This window comes from Myotis yumanensis, unplaced genomic scaffold, assembly GCF_028538775.1.
Source record: "Myotis yumanensis isolate MYYU_CA2020_CCGP unplaced genomic scaffold, mMyoYum1.0.hap1 SCAF_21, whole genome shotgun sequence".
In the NCBI taxonomy this organism is placed as follows: Eukaryota; Metazoa; Chordata; class Mammalia; order Chiroptera; family Vespertilionidae; genus Myotis; species Myotis yumanensis.
The window spans coordinates 11,277,634-11,297,619 of record NW_027223772.1 but is presented as its reverse complement, the minus strand read 5'-3'; the positions used below and the strand labels follow the sequence as shown (position 1 = coordinate 11,297,619).

At 50.3% G+C, this 19,986-nt stretch overlaps 1 protein-coding gene across 1 annotated transcript; it reads left to right on the top strand.

Moving 5' to 3' along the window:
* The first annotated feature begins 382 nt into the window (after positions 1-382).
* LOC138998935 (NUT family member 2G-like) lies at positions 383-7,059 on the top strand. The gene is made up of 7 exons (XM_070400975.1): positions 383-398; positions 2,613-3,330; positions 3,682-3,810; positions 4,268-4,407; positions 4,869-5,113; positions 5,516-5,632; positions 6,166-7,059. The coding sequence occupies exons 1-7, from the start codon at positions 383-385 to the stop codon at positions 7,057-7,059; spliced, it is 2,259 nt and encodes a 752-aa protein (XP_070257076.1).
* Positions 7,060-19,986: the final 12,927 nt, after the last annotated feature.

Below are 19,986 nucleotides of genomic sequence, written 5' to 3'. Positions count from 1 at the left end.
AACCCAGAACTAGGGTGATGGATCAAGAACTGAAATAAAGGTCACATCAGGGTACTTTGGGTGCCTAGAACTTAGAGAAGGTCATTATTGCTAGTGTGTCTTTAAATTTGTGATTTTAAATTTGAAAGGAACTGCTGGTTCTGGCCTACCTATCAGAGCCCTCCATGGAATGCCCCCCCCACCCCCACCCCAGCCCATTGGTCCTCGGCCCCTCCCCCGCTGCAGAATGTCTGGAGCCCTACATTCTACAGTTTAAACCCAAACCTTCCCTCCACTGGATGCTGAGCAGCTGTTGGAGCAGGTCAGTCTCTGGATTCTCGACTTGACTTTTCTCATTGTGGAGGCTACTAGGCAGTGGTGGTCTGTGAATGAGCCTGCGGGGATGGCTTCAGTAGGAGGTAAGCCTATAGATTGGAGGGGGGATGTTTTAAACACCGAGATGTCCCTCAAAACTTGGGGTTAAACTGTGACACTGGGGAAACACGGTTTGACTGAAGTAGGGGAGGGAGAGAGCACTGGACCTCCAAGCACCTGTCACCTGGGAGGCTGGGAGCCAATGGGAACCTGTGAGGGCACTGGCAGGAGGGCTCCTAGAGGTGGGTCAGGGTGGCTCAGGGAAATGCCTGGGTGTGGAGAAAGGACGGCAGCAGGCACGTGGGTTCTTCCCAGAGGGGAGACAAGCCACTCCCACGTGTGTGTGGGGAATAGTGGGCGATGTGGGGGTGGCACAGTGTGGTCACGGGAAAGCCTAGTCCTGTGTGCTGTTCTTGGGGCACCTGGAGCTTGCCCCGCAGTATCTTTCTAAGGGACTTGACCTGAGTTCACTAGAGCTAATGGGGGCCATGGGAGGGTTTAGCCAGAAAGCTGTCCAGTGGGGCTGCCTATGGCCAAGTCCACAATGAAATGTCCTCCCCGAGGGCTGGGCTGGAAGGTCCTCCAACTGCTGCAGCCCAGAGCTTCTCCCCTGCTTCTGGCCCAGAGCTCGCTCCTCCTCAGCCCAGGGAGCTGCTTGGTGGCTTGGATTCCACAGGGGCAGGGCGGCCGGGTAACTTCCACCAAGAGAGGGCCCGGTTCCCTGAGCTGTCCCGAATCGTTCCCCCTGTGGCCACCCAGGTCTTCAGACCGACTTCCTCTTGTCGAGCATCTCATGGCGCACCCTCTGCCCTGCCCTTTACCTTTGAGATGAAGGGTTTGCTCATAGTCCATGTCCCTGCTTCAGCGACAGAAAACAGATGTGGAGCCTGCGTGGTGTTCCGTGGTACATCTGTGAAGGCGGATTCTTTTTTAAAGGGGAAGGGGAGTGCACAGGGACAGGAAGACCATGGCCTGTGTCAGTAGTAAATGTCCGAGGCCGCCTGTCCTGAGGAATTAGGGGCACGCAGTGTGCAGCCTGCTCTCCTGGACTAGGTCTGCTCGAGTTCCTCTGAGCGGGGATTTGTTCAGACAACTGTGTCCCACTGTCACCTGCTCACACCTGCTTCCTACTGGCCTTCACTTTCCACTGTTGGGAGCTGGAAGGGGGGGGACCTCACACAGTCTGCAGTCCCATGACCCATCTAACAGGACAGCAGCTATGGAAGTTTCTGGAAACCCTACCAACAGCCCCACTTTGCCACATTCCCTGACCCTTCTCTAACCCTCTGCAGCCATTGCTGGCTGTGAAATGACAAGCTCCTGAGGGGCCATTATTCTGAGCCAGTGATGGCGAACCTTTTGAGCTCGGCGTGTCAGCATTTTGGAAAACCCTAACTTAACTCTGGTGCTGTTGTGTCACATATAGAAACTTTTTGATATTTGCAACCATAGTAAAACAAAGATTTATATTTTTGATATTCATTTTATATATTTAAATGCCATTTAACAAAGAAAAATCAACCAAAAAAATGAGTTCGAGTGTCATCTCTAACACCCCTGTCATAGGTTCGCCATCACTGGTCTGAGCGCTGGGGCCGAGTGGCAGGACCTGGCCCGTGTTGAGTGTTCACTGTTGGTTCTGACACACATGTGCATGCTGGTCAGTGCGTTCAAGGGTCAGATCAGGGCTCCTGTGCCTTCTTGTGGAGAGACATTACTCAAGTGTTTCTGTGTTGTTGTGCAAGCCCAGGACAGAAAGGGGCGATTTTGTTGAAAAAAGGGAAGACAGAGGAGCAGATGGGGCCCTGATATTTCAGACACGGCCTGTTCTCAGAGGCCCTTTGGGTGCCTAGAACTTACCTTAGAGACGGTCACTACAGGAGTGGGTCTGCCAGGGGTCATTTCCCCCAGAGCAGACTGCTGCCCAGGGCCATGCCCTGAGGCTGGCAGGGTCGGTGCCAGGGAATCCTTAGGGCGGCTCTCAGGGTCAGCGCTGGCTGGGGCCGTTTCTTCTCGCAGACAGTGGTCAGGGAGCCTTGGCGCTGGGGAGCAAGCTCTCCAGTGGAGTAATTCCCAAAAGGAGGTCAGAGGGTGACAATGACCTGAGGACATCTGCCACCTCCGCAGTTTGCCCATCCCAATGGCCCTCCCCTGGGAGACTCACTGCTCTGATTCCCCAGTGGCTACAGGGGCCCAGAGCACCTCAGTGCTGTTTGCTGGTTCTCCTCCTCCCTTCACCCTTTCCTTTGTCTCAACAGCATCTGCAGCGCTGGGAGCGGATGTGACCCTGAAGCCCGGTGCCCCCATCACTCCTTTCACAGCACAGCCCTTTCCCCCGCCCACTACTGGCCCCGCACACCGGCCACCTTGGGAGCAGCACCTGCCGCCCCTCAAGACCCCGTCATTCCCTCCTGGCCACCCCCTGGTGCTGCCCGCTTTGCCCAGGACACCTCTGGTGGCAGGAGGTGCTGGTCAAGGCCCCGTTGGGCCTGGGGCTTGTAACATCATGGACCAGGTCAGGTCAGAAGGGGGACGACCACAGCCCTCCCAGACTCAGACCATTGTCCTGACTCAGGCCCCCCTCAACGGGAGTGCTCCAGGTGCCATCTGTGGGGGTGCTGTGTGTCCTGCACCCCTCTTCTTGGAAGCCACTGAGGTGGAGGCGATTATGCCCCCCTCGGCTTTTGGGGGCACCCAGGCTGGCGATGGAGGCTGGTGTCCCGGCCTTCCTCCTCATGCTCCACCACCAGTTGCCCAGCTGGCCCCCATCGTCCCCCGAGTGGATCCTGGACCACGGCCACACACGGCTTCCAGGGAGGGTGGCCTGGCCGGCTCCCAGTCCAAGGCCTCTCTGGATGATGCCTGTAACCCCGAGAGTGTGTATGAGGACTTCCGTCGGTGGCAGTGCTTCAAGGCCCTGGCCCGGGGGCACCTTCCCCAGAGTCCTGATGCGGGAGCTCTTTGCTGCTTCCTCATGTGAGTGCACTGGGCAGGGCAGGGGGCGCGCCTGGAGCTTTCACATCAGAGGAGCTGGGAGGGACTTGCAGGCTGGCTAATCCCAGGATGCTGGAGGGCAGGTCTGAGGGTGGGGTCCCAGCGATGGGTGTGAGTGTAGGGTCAGCCTCCAGTCCTGGTTCATGGGCTGGTGTGAATGTGAGGCCATGACAACAGCAGCTGGAAGGCTTGTCTTTGCACACAGACGCCTCTTCCCTCACCTGCCGGTGCTCAGTCCTGCCGGGTGGGGGTGGGAACCTGGCGCCACTGAGCTGGGGTGGGCAGGCAGGTGGAGGCCAGGCTGCAGCCATGACTGACCCTGAGGCATTACAGGCCAGCACTCCGGTCCCTGTCCCGCCTGAGGCCCACCATGACGCTGCAGGAGGGAATAGGGCAGGCCATGCAGGAATGGCAGAACAAGAGCAACTCTGACCAGAGGGTCTATTTCGAGATGGCAGAAAAGTGAGTCCTTGGTCCCCACAGCTGGGGGTGGGGGTGTGGCTGATTACTGGGCTTGGTCCAGCTGTGAGGTCTCATCAGAGAGGAGGGTGGTGGGAGGGTGTCACTCAGGACGGGGTCCCCGCTGCCCAGAGGCCCTTCTCTCCTGGGGAAGCCTCTCCCTCAGCTTCAGAGCGTGGGTGCTTCTGTCCCACCTCCCAGGGAGCTCCCCCCTCCTCTGACCCTGACCCGTCCTGGGCTGGACATGAAGGCTCAGGACAGGCTGGGGGAGGTGCCCGCCCCGTGGGCAGACTCCAGCCAGAGGGGCTGTGCAGGAGTGTGCTCAGCCAGCCTCCTGCCTCCCCAGTGTCTGGGCCCTGACAGCCCCAAGGCCCTGGCTCTCCCGTCCCGCCACCCGCTGCAGCCTTTCTGGGCTCCCGGGGCCTCCTTCTCAGCACAGCTGTGTCCCCCTCACCCCCAGGTTCATGGAGTTTGAGGCAGAGGAGCAGATGCAGTTTCAGAAGTTGCAGTTGAAGAAGGGGGCGCAGACCCAGCCCCCTCCTGCCCCACCGAGACCTGCTCCTCGGGGGCCCCCAGCCCCAGCGGTGGGCGGGCAGCCAGGTAGGCCAGCACGTTCCCATGGGAGCCTATGGCCAAAGGCAACAGGGCCTAGGGCTGGCCACTGTCCCACCCATAGGGGCCCTTCGCCTTCAGGGGGGCTTTGGTCTTTCAAGGGAAACAGCCCTGAGAGTTGGGCCTCAGCGGCCCTTTGTCTGAATGGGGTCTGGACCTGGTCCACTTTCTCATCCCCTCTCCCCGCTCCCTGTCAAAGGCCCCACATGAAGTCGGCTGAGAAGCGGGCTGGCTGCGGGGCCCCTTGGAGATTCGGTGGCTCCACACGTCCTCACACATGACTCTCTTGGGTGCTCCCCTCTGGCCTCTCCCCTCACATAGCCACAGGCTTCAGGTGTCCCGACCCAGCCGCACCCATATTAATGCCCCGAACACTGCCCTCAGCATCGCATGCCCCGGAGGTGGGAGTTTTATCCCCTCACGGTCCCTCCTCTTCCCTCTCTGCCCAGCTCGCACTACCAGGAAGGCTGTACCCAGCGCCCAGTGCGCCCTCACAGCCCCGCTGCCCCGGGAGACTGAGTCCCACAATGGGATCCCCCCTGAGGCCGAGCAGGAGGACATGGACATCATGGATGAGCTGCCCATGGGGGCGCCAGGTGGAGGATGGGAAGATGAAGAAATGGAGTGGCTGCAGGATGAAGATCTCCTGAGCTACCTGGACCACCTGTGCTCCCAGGAAGACTTTGTCACCCAGGTGGGCTGGCTGGCAGCTCCGGGTCTATAAGATCCCAGAGGGTGGCGCTGCAGCACCCAGACCCGGGTTCTCCCAGGCTGATGGGATTGGGCTCTGCTCTTTGTTCCTGAGCTGGGCACGTGCGAGTGTGTGTGTCTGTGTGCATGTGTGCGCTTTGTGTGTGTGTGTGTGGTGTGTGCTGTGTTCATGTGGGTGTGCCTGTGTGTGTATGTGCATGTATGTGCGTGTGTGTTGTGTGTGTGTGTGTGTGTGTGTGTGTGCACCTGATGACCATGATGGAGTAAAACACCCACCTGAGCAGGAGGCCGGGTGGGTCTTGGCTTTCCCACTTGTGCTCCAGGCCCCACTGACTCCCAGTTTGCTCCCTGCCAAGGGGCTCACAGCCGCTTCCTTCTGTCCCAGGTGGAGGAGGTCATTGACCTCCAATTCATGGAACAAATAATTTCGCCAGACACACAGCAGGATCCCTTGGCCCTAGCTGAGGAGTTGGAGCAGGAAGAAGGGCTGACTGCTGCCCAGGTGAGCTAGGGGAGGGTAGACATTAGGGAGATGGGAGGGGGTACCCAAGTGAGCCATAGCATCCAGGGACCCCAGGGGAGTTAGAGGAGGGAAAGGCCCTAGTGAGTCAGGGAGGAAGGGAGGTTGATCGGGGTGGGAGGCCTTCAGGGAGCCAGGAAGGGCACACCCAGGTAAACCAGGGCAGGGAGCAGCCCAGAACCAGGACACACATGCCTGTGTCCACGCCACCCCTGCCTGCAGGCACCGCATGCCGAGGGGCCAGTCCTGGGTGGGAGCAGGGCAGGACAACAGAAAGGAGAGGGCTACAGAGAGGAGGGGGTGGGAGCCCAGAAGGGGAGGGGCCACAAAGCTGGGAATATGGCACAGGGGACAGAGTAGAGACACATGACTGCGGTGGATTCCAGTCACTTTGTCACCTCCCACTCCCCTCCCCCCGCCTCCCCTGCCCCCCACCCGTGCCATTGTCCTGTCACCCACGCTCCTCCTCCTCTCACATGTGAGCAGCGCCAGTCACTGTCCCTTCTTCCTCCCAGCTGGTAGAGAAGCAAGTCCTGGCCTCCAAGGAGGAGGGCGTGCAGGCACCCCCGAGTCACAGTGCTCCCCTGTGGGACTCAAGTCCTTCTGAGTCTGCGACCTGCCAAGATGCCCAGAGGCATGACCATGGCCCCAAGCTGGGGGTCAGTGACAAAGCCTGCCCACCAGAGACTGACTTCAAGGACCAGCAAAGGCGCGGCCCAGCAGGCGCCCACTGGCCCAGGCCCCAGGCCTTTGCTGTCTCTGCGGGGCGTCAGGAGCATCCACCACTGCGGGCTCGATGCCCCCCCTCTGCTCCCCAGGGCCATGGGCCTGCTGACTGTGCACTGGGCCCCAGGGAGGCCTGCGTCCCCAGAGAGGCCTCTCCTGTCAGGGAGACTCGCGGGCCATCTGACAGGCCCCGTGAGGAGGACGAGGATCTCTGCAGCCTGGCCTTCCTCTGGGCCTCTCCCGGCCGCCTGCTGCCCTGCACGCTCTCTCTGAGTCCTGTGCCCGCCTCGGGCCTGGCCTGCCCTGGAGGTCGGGGGCCCCGGGGTGCGGCCCAGTCCGAGTCCCTTCAGAGACGAGGCCTCAGCCGAGCGGCACCTGCAGCATCCAAGTCTCAGAAGCGGGCTCTGGGGGGAGGCCCCGTCCATGCTGAGAAGACCCCCCGCCCAGGGGCCGACCTCGGGGTCTGTGGGCGGCCAGCACTGGCTCTGGGGCTGGTGCCCTCCTCACAGCCTCGCAAGAGGAAGTGTGACCCGTCTGACCCAGGGAGTGGGAGGAAGCGGCACTGCAGCCAGGATGGAGCAGAGGGGTGTGCCCCCCACTGCCAGCGCCCCGAGGGGCCCACACTGCATGGGGCCTGGCTGTCCCCCAGAGGAGCCAAGGGCTCCTTCTCATCGCAGGGCTGATCCTGCTGCTCCACTGACATGGGAGGGTGGGAGGCAGGAGGTAGGGCGGGACCCTTAGGGCAGGGTTGGGTATGGGGTGGGGGTAGGAGGGAGGGCAGGGCCATTAGGGTAGGGCTGGGCCTGGGGAGGGAGGGCAGGACCATTAGGGTGGGGGGGGGCCTGGGGTGGGGGTAGGTGGGAGGGCAGGACCCTTAGGGTGGGGGTGGGTCTGAGGTAGGGGTAGGAGGGAGGACAGGACCATGAGGGTGGGGGTGGGGGTAGGAGTAGCACCTTTGGGACATTGTGGGTCTGTTATGAATAAAGATAATTTTGTTTGAAAATGCTCTGGGGGCCGCTGTGTCTGTACTCGGGTCTGCACTGCTCCTTGGAGAGGGGACCTGAGAGGAAGGGAGGATGTGGGAGGTACTGGGCGCTCTGCATCCACAGGGGACCCTCAGTCCCTCCTCCTGATTGACAGGGACCTCTTCCTGCTCCTGGCAGCACAGAGCTCTCTAATGCCCAGGGACCCCTCCCATCACTTCTGCTCCCAAGGCCAGGCTGTGCCCTGACCCGAGAGGGAAAGGCTGGGCCTCAGGGGCACCTGTCCCCCATGGGCCTCCTGCAGGAGGAGCATCCTCTGTCTCAGTGGGTGATTGAAAGTGAAGGGGGGTGGAGGCGAATCTGGAACAAGGGGGTGACAGGAGAGTAATGGCGACAAGCCTGTTAAAGGTGGGTACACGGGGAATGGCAGAGGGTGGGGAGGATACCAAGTCCCTTGGGGATTTCTGTGTGGGACGATCCTGTCCAGCTGGGGGAGGAGGACCCCTGTGCTGTGGCTGGGGGACGGGGCTCAGGGAGAACGGGGATTCAAGGACGCCCACAACTGCTGTCCCTTCCCTCCCAACCAGGGCTGGACTCTTGTGTGATAGATGCTGATGCAGATTTACATCCGCGTGGGAAACAGGAACTACTCACAACCTGTGGGGCCCTTTCACAAGCTCGACCAGCAGGGGCGGCAGGGGCCCAGGTGTGTGTGGCCCCAGGGCTGGTGGCAGCTGAGATCCAGGCTGAGGGAGGGGCCCCGTCACCGGCTGTGGGCACTGCTACCGACCACACAGACAAAGCAGGGACCCGGCCCGGATGTAAGAGTGAGATAAGCCAGCAGTGAGGGACGGAGCTGAGCCAGGAGGAGACCCCTGTCTGCAGAACTGCCTGTCCCAGCTCTGCTCCCACGTGGCCACGCTCTGGCCCTCACCCCTGCCTCCTGGCCATTGCCTCTTCCCCAAGTTCAAGTCTGATTCCTGCCCTGTGCTCAGGTTGGGTGGGACGGCTGAGGCTCCCAAGCAAGGCCCCAGCCCACCCAGCCTGCAAAGCTGTGGCCCCGGGCGGTGGTCCGGCAGCAGCGATGGGATGGGGCTGAAGCTGTGCAGTGAAAGGAGGCCTGGCCCTCTGCTGCCCCCACAAAGAGCTCGGGCGAGAATGGACTCATGTCAGGGCCCTAACCCCCTCTCACAAAATCGCAGGTCAGCCCTCAGGTCCTCTGCTGCCTTCCCTTGTCCCGTGTGGCGGGCAGCACCCACTCTCCCAGCCTCCTGGGCACTTTGTGGAGGAGACTTCTCACCTGGGCCCGTCCTTCCCGGGCGGCTGCCCCCTCCCTGTCCAGCTGGGTCTCAAACAGAGAAACGGGCTTGGAGGTTGTGCCAGACTCTGTGTGTCTTGGGGCTGGTCCAGAAGCCGCCTCCCCTCCCGGGTGAGCATCCTCCCCATGAGCCCCGATGTGTCCCTGCCTGGGTGGCAGGCCCTGGATGCAAATGTGTGGGTGACGGCCAGAGCCTGGACCCTCAGTCGCTGGTGCGAATTAGTCCTGCAAATTCTCTGCTTTCAGGGTCTTGGTGGTGAAACAGGGTAACCGCTCCCCCTCCTCCAAGGTGTCAGGAGCACTGAGTTGTGTTTGAAGGGAACACACTTGCTCCACCCCTGTGTGCCCTGTCACTATCATTAGGTTCTCACCTGGCCCCAGGTGTCTCTGCGTCTGTCCTCACTCGCCTGCTGTTTCTGCCTTTGAGTCATTTTTTGGATGAACAGTTCCCAGGGGGAGGCAGAGCCTGGGCTGCCCCCACCTCAGAGCCCTGGGAACCCCGAAATCTCCCTGGAACCTGCACAGTGGGGCCGACTGGAGGCCTATTGCTGCTTGAATCGTGGGCAAGGCCAAGTCCATGGGGTACGTGGAATCCTGGAGAGATTTGCACATTAGCGTTTGGAAAATACTACGGTAGGTGCAATGGGGAGAAAAGGGAAGAAGTGTTTCATATTTCCCTGCAGCCAACCTTCTTTATTACAAACTTATTACAGGCAGTTCTGCAGACATAAATAAAATGAACTGGGTTTGTAATAAATGAATGGAAAATAAACTTGACATGACACCCTGGAGGGCAGTGCATAAGGCAGGAAGCAGGACTGCGCTCCTAGTGACTGAAGTAGAATCTGTGGAAACGGCAATGCACTCCCATCACTCCTCCGGGGAAATCACGATGCTCATATGGAGAAGGTGCTCCCTGTGTGCTCAGCGCTCTCTGCTGCTTCTCTTCCTTGTAGGTCCTGATGGGGCTGAGAATGGGTGGAAGGGGGAGTAATATTGTAATATTACCTCCTCCCTTAGAGAGCCTGGGAGTGAGTTCTTTTCCCGTTTTTCTGTGAGGAAAGTGCAGCTGGGAAGGTCAGGGTACTGAGTGCAGGTCCCACACCAGGAACTGGGACAGCCTGGGAGGCACCAGGCAGGTTTGGCTGCAGAGACTTCCTCCTTCTCCGCGTGGAATCAATCCCCTGGAGGAAGCCCTGGCATCCTGGGGAAATCCCAGTCACATAGGACCGACCTGTCACCACCCTTGTGACTCGGAGCGGCATCTCATTGCGGATGGAGATTGCGTTTCCCTGATGTTGAGCATCTTTCCTCTGCTTCTGGCCACGTGTACATCTTCTATGGAACAATGTGCCCTCATCGTTTGCCAACGTTTAGTTGGTTTGGCTTTTATTATTGAGCTGTAAGAGTTCTTTATATATTCTAGGTAAGAGTCTTCCCAGAGATATGGTTTCCACTAAATTCTCCCATTTTGTGGGCTGTCCTTTACTTTCTTGGGAGTGTCTTTGGAAGGAAAAAAGTCTTAACTTCTAATGAAGCCCAATTTATTTATTTATTTTCTTGTGTTGCTTTGGTGTTTGGTGTTATATCTACAAATCTGTTCACAATCTATGTTATGGAAATGTATGCTTATGATTCTTTTTTTTTTAAACCATCTTTACCATTTTTACATGTACACTTCAGTGGTGTCAACTACATTTGCATTGCTGTGTCACAGATTTCTAGAAAATTATCATTTTTCAACCTTGGATCTCTATACAGATTAGACACCAATTCTCCTACCTTCTTCCCCAGACCTTGACAACCACCTTTCTATGTTCTACCTTTGACTTGACTACTTTAAATACTTAACGTGAGTAGAATCACAGCAGTATTTGTTCTTTTGTGACTTGCTTATTTTACTTAACGTAATGTCCTAAAGGCTCATCCTCGTGTGACTCACTTTCCTTGTTTTCAAAGCTCTTGGTTTGTACAGACCACATTTCTTTACCTTTTCATCTGCTGATGGACATTGGGGTTTCTCTTGACTATTGCAAAAAAAAAATGTAGCAATGAATGTGGGTGTTCAAATATTTCATTTGAATATTTTATTTATTTATTTATTGTTTTATTTTTTAATCCTCACCTGAGGATTAAAATCAGTGAGCAAGTAAGATGATCACCTAAAGCATCTAATATGCTTTTTGTAATTGCTATTGAAAATCATGCCATCATTTGAATAATCCTTACTTTGTAGGTGATCATCTTACTTGCTCACTGATTTTGAGATTGTCTTTTGAGTTCTACTGTTTTAAGAAGTGTAGCTGGGTTCAGGTTAAAATATTCTCTATCCTCCTCCTGACCTCTTTTGCTTCATTAACTGACAATACACATTCTTCATCAACTCTAGAAAATGTATCATCTTTTTAATGTTGCATCTCCTCATCTTCTCTTGTCACTACCCCTACAACCCCAAAAATATGTATACTGTCCCATCCTATGTATTCTCTATGTCTTTATCTGCTCAGGCTGCTACACTGAATACGACAGAGTGGTTTAAACAAAAATATTTATTTATTTTCTTCATTTCTAACTTAAATTAAAAATTTCTCAATTACAGTTCATATTCAATATTATATTACTTTCAGATGTGTTACATAGTGGTTAGACATTTCTATCACTCACAAAGTGATCCATCTGGGAAGTGCTGCACCCATCTGACAGTATATATAGTTATTACAATATTATTGACTGTATTCCCTAAGCTGTACTTTACACCCCTACGACTGTTTCATAAATGTCAATTTGTGCTTTTTAATCCATTCGGCTTTTTCATCCACTCCATGCAACCCCCCTCCCATCAGGCAGCCATCAGTTTGTTCTCTGTATTTATGAGTTAGGGTTATTGATAGGTATTACCATTTTATTACCATTTTATTATTTATATTTTACCTCTTTTTTCTTCTTCATCTTATTAAAGAAGTCCCTTTATCATTTCTCATAATATTGGTTTGGTGGTGATGAACTCTTTCGGTTTTTTCTTATCTGGGAAGATCTCTATCTTTCCTTTGATTCTAAATGATAGCCTTGCTTGGTAATCTTGATTGTTGGTCCTTGATATTTGTCACTTTGAATATTTGTGTCAATCCCTTTTGGCCTGCAAAGTTTCTGTTGAGAAATCAGCTAATGGTCTTATGGGAGCTCTGGTTTACATTACTATCTGCTTTTCTTTTAGTGCGCTTTTCAGATTCTCTGTCTAACATTTGGCATGCTAATTATATGATGTGTCTTGGCATGGGCCTCATTTGGTTCATTTTTTTTGGGGGGGACTCTGCACTTCCTGGACTTGTATGTCTATTTCTTTCACCAGGTTAGGGAAGTTTTCCATCATTATTTCTGCAAGTAGGTTTGTAATCCGTTGACTCTCTTCTCCTTCTTTTACCCTTGTGGTGTGAATGTTGTTACTCTTGATGTTGCCCCAGAGGTCCCTGAAACCACCCACATTTTAGGGGGGAGTTCTTTTTTTTTTTTTTTTAAATATATTTTATTGATTTTTTACAGAGAGGAAGGGAGAGAGATAGAGAACCAGAAACATCGATCAGCTGCCTCCTGCACATCTCCTACTGGGGATGCGCCAGCAACCCAGGTACATGCCCTTGACCGGAATCGAACCTGGGACCTTTCAGTCCACAGGCAAAAGCTCTATCCACTGAGCCAAACAGGTTTCGGCGAGGCGGGGGGAGTTCTTTTTTCTTTTCTCTTTGTGTGTGTTCTGTTATTTTGACTTCCATATCATTGATTCAGTCCTCGGGTTTCATCTAATCTGTTGTTGATTGATTCCTATGTATTCTTCATTTCAGTCATTGTACCCTTTATTTCTGACTGGTTCTCATTCATGTTTTCTGTCTCCTTTTTTACATTTCCTATCTCTTTGTTTAAGTTCTCACTGAGATCATCTGTTCTTCCCCTAAGTTTGCTGATCATCCTTATGAGCGGTGTTTGAAATCTGCATCTGGTAGATTGCTTGTCCCCATTGTTGAGTCCTCTTTCTGGAGTTTTGTCCTTTTCTTTCATTCGGGACATATTTCTTTTTCTCTTCATTTTGGTTGCCACCCTGTGTCTCTTTCTATATATTGGGTAGATCTGCTATGTGTTCTGGGCTGGGCAGAGCAGCCTTATGTAGTAGGTGTCCTGTGAGTCCTAGTGGCACAGTCTCCCTGATTTCCTAAGCAAATCTCCAAGGGTGTCCCACCAGTGGATTTTGTGTGCTTTCCTGTGGTAGTTGAGCCCCGACTGCTGTTGGCACATGTGTTGGTGGAACTGACACTCAGGGTTACTGCTTTTGAAGACTTGTCATCACTACAGTGGACAGCTGTTGTGTGGAATTTGAGTGGGATTCATTTGAGCATGGCCGGTGCCGGCCATGTTCACCTTTTGGTGTTTCCTTTTTGGCGCTACGTGGGTGGTGCTTCGGTGTGGTCTGAAGACAGCCACCAGGCATATTGATACTAGAGCCTTTTGGGAGGGGTTCTGGTACAGGTTCAGGTCAGCCCCTATTTGTGTTTAGCCTGGGGCCACATGGTTGGACTACAACGTGATCTGTGGTTGGTTGTTGCCTGTGCTGGGTTTAGTGGCACCCGGGAGTGGTTGTGCTGTGAACTGAGGCTGGCTACCACTAGGGCTGCTTAGCAAAAGGTACAGGGCCTGCCGAGGTCTGCTGTTGCTTGTTTGGGATTTATGAACCTGTGATAGATTTTAGAAAACTGCATAGTGTGGGCCCAGGTTGGTCGCTTGTGTGGGTTAACTTCTGAAAGAGATTCTGGCAGGCCTATGAATTGGGTGGGGCAAGAGAACCACCGGTGTGGGGCAGGTTAATGGAGACTCACATTTGGCACCAGCCTTTAACTGCAGGCTGTGTATATGTGGGAGGTGAGGGAGAGGGCTCACAAAGGAACAATGGGTCCTGCCATCACTTTATTCTAGCAGAAAGCTGCTCCACCGAACCTCGCCCTGAAGCCGGACAATTCAGTCCCTCCCACATGTGCCTGGTGCCTTTCAAACTCCTGACCCTTTCCTGGAAAGGGAAGGGTTTTGGACGGGTTTTGGTGAGCAGGTGTGTCTGTGCTCAAGCTCTTTAGGAGGATGCTTGGGCCTATAGCAGCCCTCCATCTCACCGGGACTGAGTTCCTACTGATTTTCACAACCAGCCACCATGGGAACTCTTTTTCCTGACACTGCTGCTGTCGGCTGGGAGTTTGATTTGGGGCTGAAACCCCTCGCTCCTCAGTGGGGACATTCACTGCTGGGATATCCCTCCAAATTCTTACCTGCCACAGGTGTGTGGGGAACCAGCTCTTGTTCGTCTTTGCCCCTCTTTCCAGTCTCAACGTGGCTTCTGCTTTAGATCAGACAGCTTGTAAGAGTGTGCAGCTGAAGTGGCTTTGTTTGAAGGACCTTGTTAAGCGATGGGCAGGGGGCCATGTGTTCCCAGAAGAATGTGGACGCTCTGGATTGCAGGTGGCCTTCTTTTCAGACAGGGGTGATTCTGCTGGCAACTAATCAGGAAGCTGGCTGGTGTCCTTGGCACTGCTGCCATCCCATGCACAGTAGGGATACAAGGGACTGAAGGGGGATGGGATAGTGGACACCCTCCCTGATAGCAAGGAGCCATTGCCTGTTGTCTCCTCACCTCCACTGCCCATACAGACATGAAGGGTGATAGCTTCCTGTTTAATAAATGCTATTGATTCTACACTGACGACCTAAGGAGTCTCAAATACTGACTTCTCGCTACTCAGCAGCACAATGGAGACATGGAGGGTGGTCGATAGAAGTCATTAAAGATCTTGTTTGAAAGCCACTGTTCTCAAAACTGCCTGGTACTGGCACAAGAACAGACATATAGATCAGTGGAATAGAATAGAGAGTCCAGAAATTAGCCCGAACCAATATGCTCAATTAATTTTTGACAAAGGAGGCATGAACATACAATGGAGCCAAGATAGTCTCTTCAATAAATGGTGTTGGGAAAATTGGACAGATATATGCAAGAAAATGAAACTAGACCACCAACTTACACCATACACAAGAATAAACTCAAAATGGATAAAGGACTTAAATGTACGACAGGAAACCATAAAAATTCTAGAAGAATCCAAAGGCAACAAAATCTCAGACTTATGCCAAAACAATTTCTTCACTGATACAGCTCCTAGGGCAGTTGAAACTAAAGAGAAACTGAACAAATGGGACTACATCAAAATAAAAAGCTTCTGCACAGCAAAAGAAACCATCAACAAAACAACAAGAAAACCCACCTCGTGGGAAAACATATTTGCCAACGTCATATCTGATAAATGCTTAATCCCCAAAATTTATAGGGAACTCATACAACTTAACAAAAAGAAGATAAACAATCCAATCAAAAAATGGGCAAAGGATCTAAATAGACACCTTTCAAAAGAGGACATTCAGAAAGCCAAGAGACATATGAAAACATGCTCAAAGTCACTAATCATCCGAGAAATGCAAATCAAAACAACAATGAGGTACCATCTCACACCTGTCAGAATGGCCATCATCAACAAATCAACAAACGACAAGTGCTGGAGAGGATGTGGAGAAAAAGGAACACTTGTACACTGCTGGTGGGAATGCAGACTGGTGCAGCCACTACGGAAGACAGTATGGAGGTTCCTCAAAAAATTGGAAATGGAACTCCCATTTGACCCTGTGATCCCACTTCTTGGAATATATCCCAAGAAACCAGAAACACCAATCAGAAAGGATATATGCACCCCAATGTTCATAGCAGCACAATTCACCATAGCTAAGATCTGGAAACAGCCTAAGTGCCCATCAGTAGATGAATGGATTAGAAAACTGTGGTACATCTACACGATGGAATACTATGCTGCTGTTAAAAAGAAGGAACTCTTACCATTTGCAACAGCATGGATGGAACTGGAGAGCATTATGCTAAGTGAAACAAGCCAGTTAATGAAGGAAAAATACCACATGATCTCACTCATTCATGGATAATTAAGACCATTACAAACTTTTGAACAATAATAGATACAGAGGCAGAGCTGCCTCAAACTGATTGTCGGACTGCAGTGGGAAGGCCAAGGGAGGGTTGGGGGACAGGAGGGAGGGGAGAAAGGGATCAACCGAAGGACTTGTATGCATCCATATAACTATAACTAATGGACATAAGACACTGGGGTGTAAGGGAGGGCAGGGGCTTGTCAAGAGCGGGGGGGAAAAAAGGACACTTATGTAATACCCTTGGTAATACTTTTAGCGAAAAATAAAAATTAAAAAAAAAAAAGATCTTGTTTGAGGCAAACTTGCTTATTCTGCAATATGTGCTTCTTTACTTAATTGGGGTCAGGCTGGTCTGTCTTTTGTAAAAATGATGTTGAGAGTATTTTAAAAATGAAAGATTGGCCCAACTGGTGTGGCTCAGCAGTTGAGCATGGACCCAGGAACCAAGAAGTCTCCAGTTTGATTCCCAGTCAGGGCATGTGCCCAGGTTGTGGGCTCAATTCCCAGTGAGGATGTGTGTGGGAGGTAGCTGATCAATGATGTTCCTCTCTCATCAATGTTTCTATCTCTCTCTCCCTCTCCATTCCCCTCTATCTCTAAAAATCAACAAAAGCAAGTGATTAAGACTGAGAGCTGGCAGACTGGCAAAGTGGGCTGGTTGGTCCCACCTTCTTGCAGCCAAGGCTGTGGAGACAGACACAAACATAAGAGCAGTGGATTGTTAGGAGCTTCAACACAAAGACAGTGCCTGACAGTTGTCAGCACATAACTAGCTAACAGGAAGCCCAGAATTGGCAGCTAGAACAGAAGAGTGGGGTCCTAAACTAGCCCCTTTGGGGTATTAAAATATGGCTGAAGCAAATAACACTTATTATTTTTTCTTTTAAATTAAAAAAATTTTAGTATTAGTTATTTTATTTTTAATTGTTATTTAATTTATTTTTCTTTTTTTCACTTTTTTCTTCCTAATTCTCCCTTTTGTATCCTGTTTTTCTTCTTCTTTCCTGCTTTAGTTTTTCTCTGTCATACTTTTGATCTCTTTTTAAAAATTGGTCTTCTTTACCTGCTTTATTGATGTGTTATTATTACTGTAGTCTCTCTTGGCTTATTCATATATCTAATTTCCTCTTCCCTACTCCTACTCCATTTCCCCTTCTCTTTTTTTTTTTTTTTTGCTATTCATTTTTTCTCCCTCTCCGCTCTTTTCTTCTCCTAATTTTTTAATTAGTTTCACTTCCTTAATTCAGGCCTATCTACTCTCTTCTCTATTCTCCTTTTAAAAAAATAAGTAATTAAAACTTTTTTTCTTCTTATCCACTCATTCTTGTTCTCCATTCTCTATACTACACCATGGTCCTTCACCTATTCATCCAATTCCTTAACTTTATTTTCTGTATTTGAGCTCTGCCCCTACAGATTCTGCCCCCCTTTTTTCTGATTGTTTTTTATTTGTGCTTTTTGGTTTAGCTGTTTGTTTTGTTGTAGTTTCTACCCATAGGGAAAGGTGAGGACTGCAATCCAGGTTGGAGAGAGGAATGCATGTCGGGGAAGTCTGCGCCCCACAAAGCCCGCGGCCTTTGGGGCCAGGTGATCCGTAAGTGTGGAAGGGGATCCACAGGGCTGCTGGCAGAAGGGAGCTCTAAAAATTATCCCATAGCTGGATTGGGCGCAAAAAGGCAGCCTCGGATTTTACCAGTGTGCCCGCTGCTTAGTGCCAGGGGAAAAAGGATGTGCAGAAGAGATGTTTGGAGAATTGTGTGCAGAGCTGGATGGAGAGAAAGAGCTACATAACCAGACACCCGGAGAAGAGAGATCATGGGGAGACAAAGAAATAGCCCACAAACGAAAGAAAAGGAGGCATCACCAGAAAAGGAAGTAAACAAAAAGGAGGCAAGCAATATGTCAGAGAAAGAATGCAGAGAAATGGTCATAAGGTGGCTGAAAAGAATGGAAGACAAATTCAACAATATGTGTAAGAACCAAGAGGAAATGAAGAAGAACCAAGAAGAAATGAAAAATGACATCGCTGCTATAAAGAACTCAATAGAAAGCATCAACAGTAGACTAGAAGAAGCAGAGGACTGCCATCAGTGAGCTAGAAGACAAGGTAGGAAAAAATACCCAAGCACAGCAACATCTAGGAAAAAAAAAAACTTAAAAAACAGGAGGAGAGCCTAAGGAAACTTTGGGACAACATGAAATGAAACAACGTCCACATAATAGGGGTGCCAGAAGGAGAGGAAACTGAGCAAGGAAGAGAAACATGTTTGAAGAAATAATGACAGAAAACTTCCCTGATATAGGAAAGAAAACACACAAATCCAAGAAGCTCACAGGTCCCAAACAAAATGAACCCCAAAAGACCGGCACCAAGGCACATTATAATTAAATTGGCAAACACCAACGACAAAGTAAGAATCTTAAAAGTGGCCAGAGACAGAAAGTTATCTACAAAGAATCCCCCATCAGACTAGTGACTGATTTCTCAACAGAAACACATCAGGCAAGAAGGGAATGGAATGAAATATACAAAGTCATGCAAAGGAAGGGTCGGAATCCAAGAATACTATACCCAGCAAGGCTATCAATCAAAATTGAGGGTGAAATCAGGAGCTTCACAGACAAAAAAGGACTATGGGAGTTTATTACCACCAAACCAGCAACGCAAGAAAATGCTAAAGGGTCTGCTGTAAAAAGAAGAAATAGGAAATGAAGAAGGAACACAGGCGTAAAGAATAAAAATGGCCACAAACAAATACCTATCAATAATAACTTTAAATGTTAATGGATTAAATGCCCCAATCAAAAGACATAGGGTAGCTGAGTGGATGAGAAAACATGACCCATATATCGGCTGTCTACAGGAAACTCACCTCAGAAAAAAGAACTCACACAGACTGATGGTGAAGGGATGGGAAAAGATTTTTCAGGCAAATGGAAATGAAAAAAAAGCTGGGGTAGCAATACTTATATATGACAAATTAGATCTCAAAGTGAAGGACAAAACAAGGGATAAGGAAGGCCACTTCAAAATACTAAAGGGAGCAATATAACAAGAAAATATAACTCTGGTAAACATATACGCACCCAATACAGGATAACCCAAATACATAAAAAAAACTTCTGGAGGATATCAAGTAAGAGAGTGATAGCAATACAGTCATAGTAGGGGACTTTAATACCCCACTATCACCATTGGACAAATCCTCTAAACAAAAAAAATCAGCAAAGAAACATCAATCCTAAATGATGCACTAGATCAGATGGAATTAATTGACATCTTCAGAACATTTCACCCCAAAGCCACAGAATATACATTCTTCTCAAGTTCACATGGGTCATTTGAAAGATAGACCATATATTGGGTCACTGGAAAGTCTCTTCAAATTCAAGAAGATAGAAATCATATCAAACATCATCTCAAATCACAATGGCATAAAATTAGAAATCAACTACAATAAAAACAATAAAAAAAACCCCAAACACCTGGAGGCTAAATAGCATGCTATTAAACTATGACTGGGTTACCAGAGAGATCAAAGAAGAAATAAAAAGCATCATGGCAACAAACGACAATGAAAACACAACAAACCAAAATCTATGGGACACAATGAAAGCATTCTTGAGAGGGAAGTTCATAGCTCTACAGGCCTGCCTCAAAAAACAAGAAACAATGGTAATAAATTATCTAACCCTACAACTCAAAGGGTTAGAAAGAGCAACAAGAAAAGCCCAGTGTAAGCAGAAGGAAGGAAATAATAAAGATCAGAGTGGAGATAAACAACATAGAGACTAAAAAAAACAATACAAAAGATCAACAAACCAAGAGCTGGTTATTTGAAAGGATAAACAAGATTGATGAACCTCTAGCCAGGCTCACCAAGAAGCAGAGAGAGGACCCAAATAAACAAAATCAGAAATGAAAGAGGTGAAATAACAACCAATCCCACAGAAATACAATTATGAAAAAATGCTATAAACAACTCTATTCCAACAAAATTCTATGGACAACCTAGATGAAATGGACATATTCTTAGAAAAATACAAGCTCCCAAAACTCAACCAAGAAGAGTCAAAAAACCTGAATAGGTCGATAACTACCGAAGAAATTGAAACAGCGATCAAAAAATCTTCCAGCAAACAAAAGCCCTGGTTCGGGTGGCTTTACAGGGGAGTTCTACCAAGCATTCAAAGAACTAAAACCTATCCTCCTCAGACTATTCCAAAAAATTCAAGAGCAACACACATTTCCAGGCTCTTTCTATGAAGCCAGCATTCCCCTA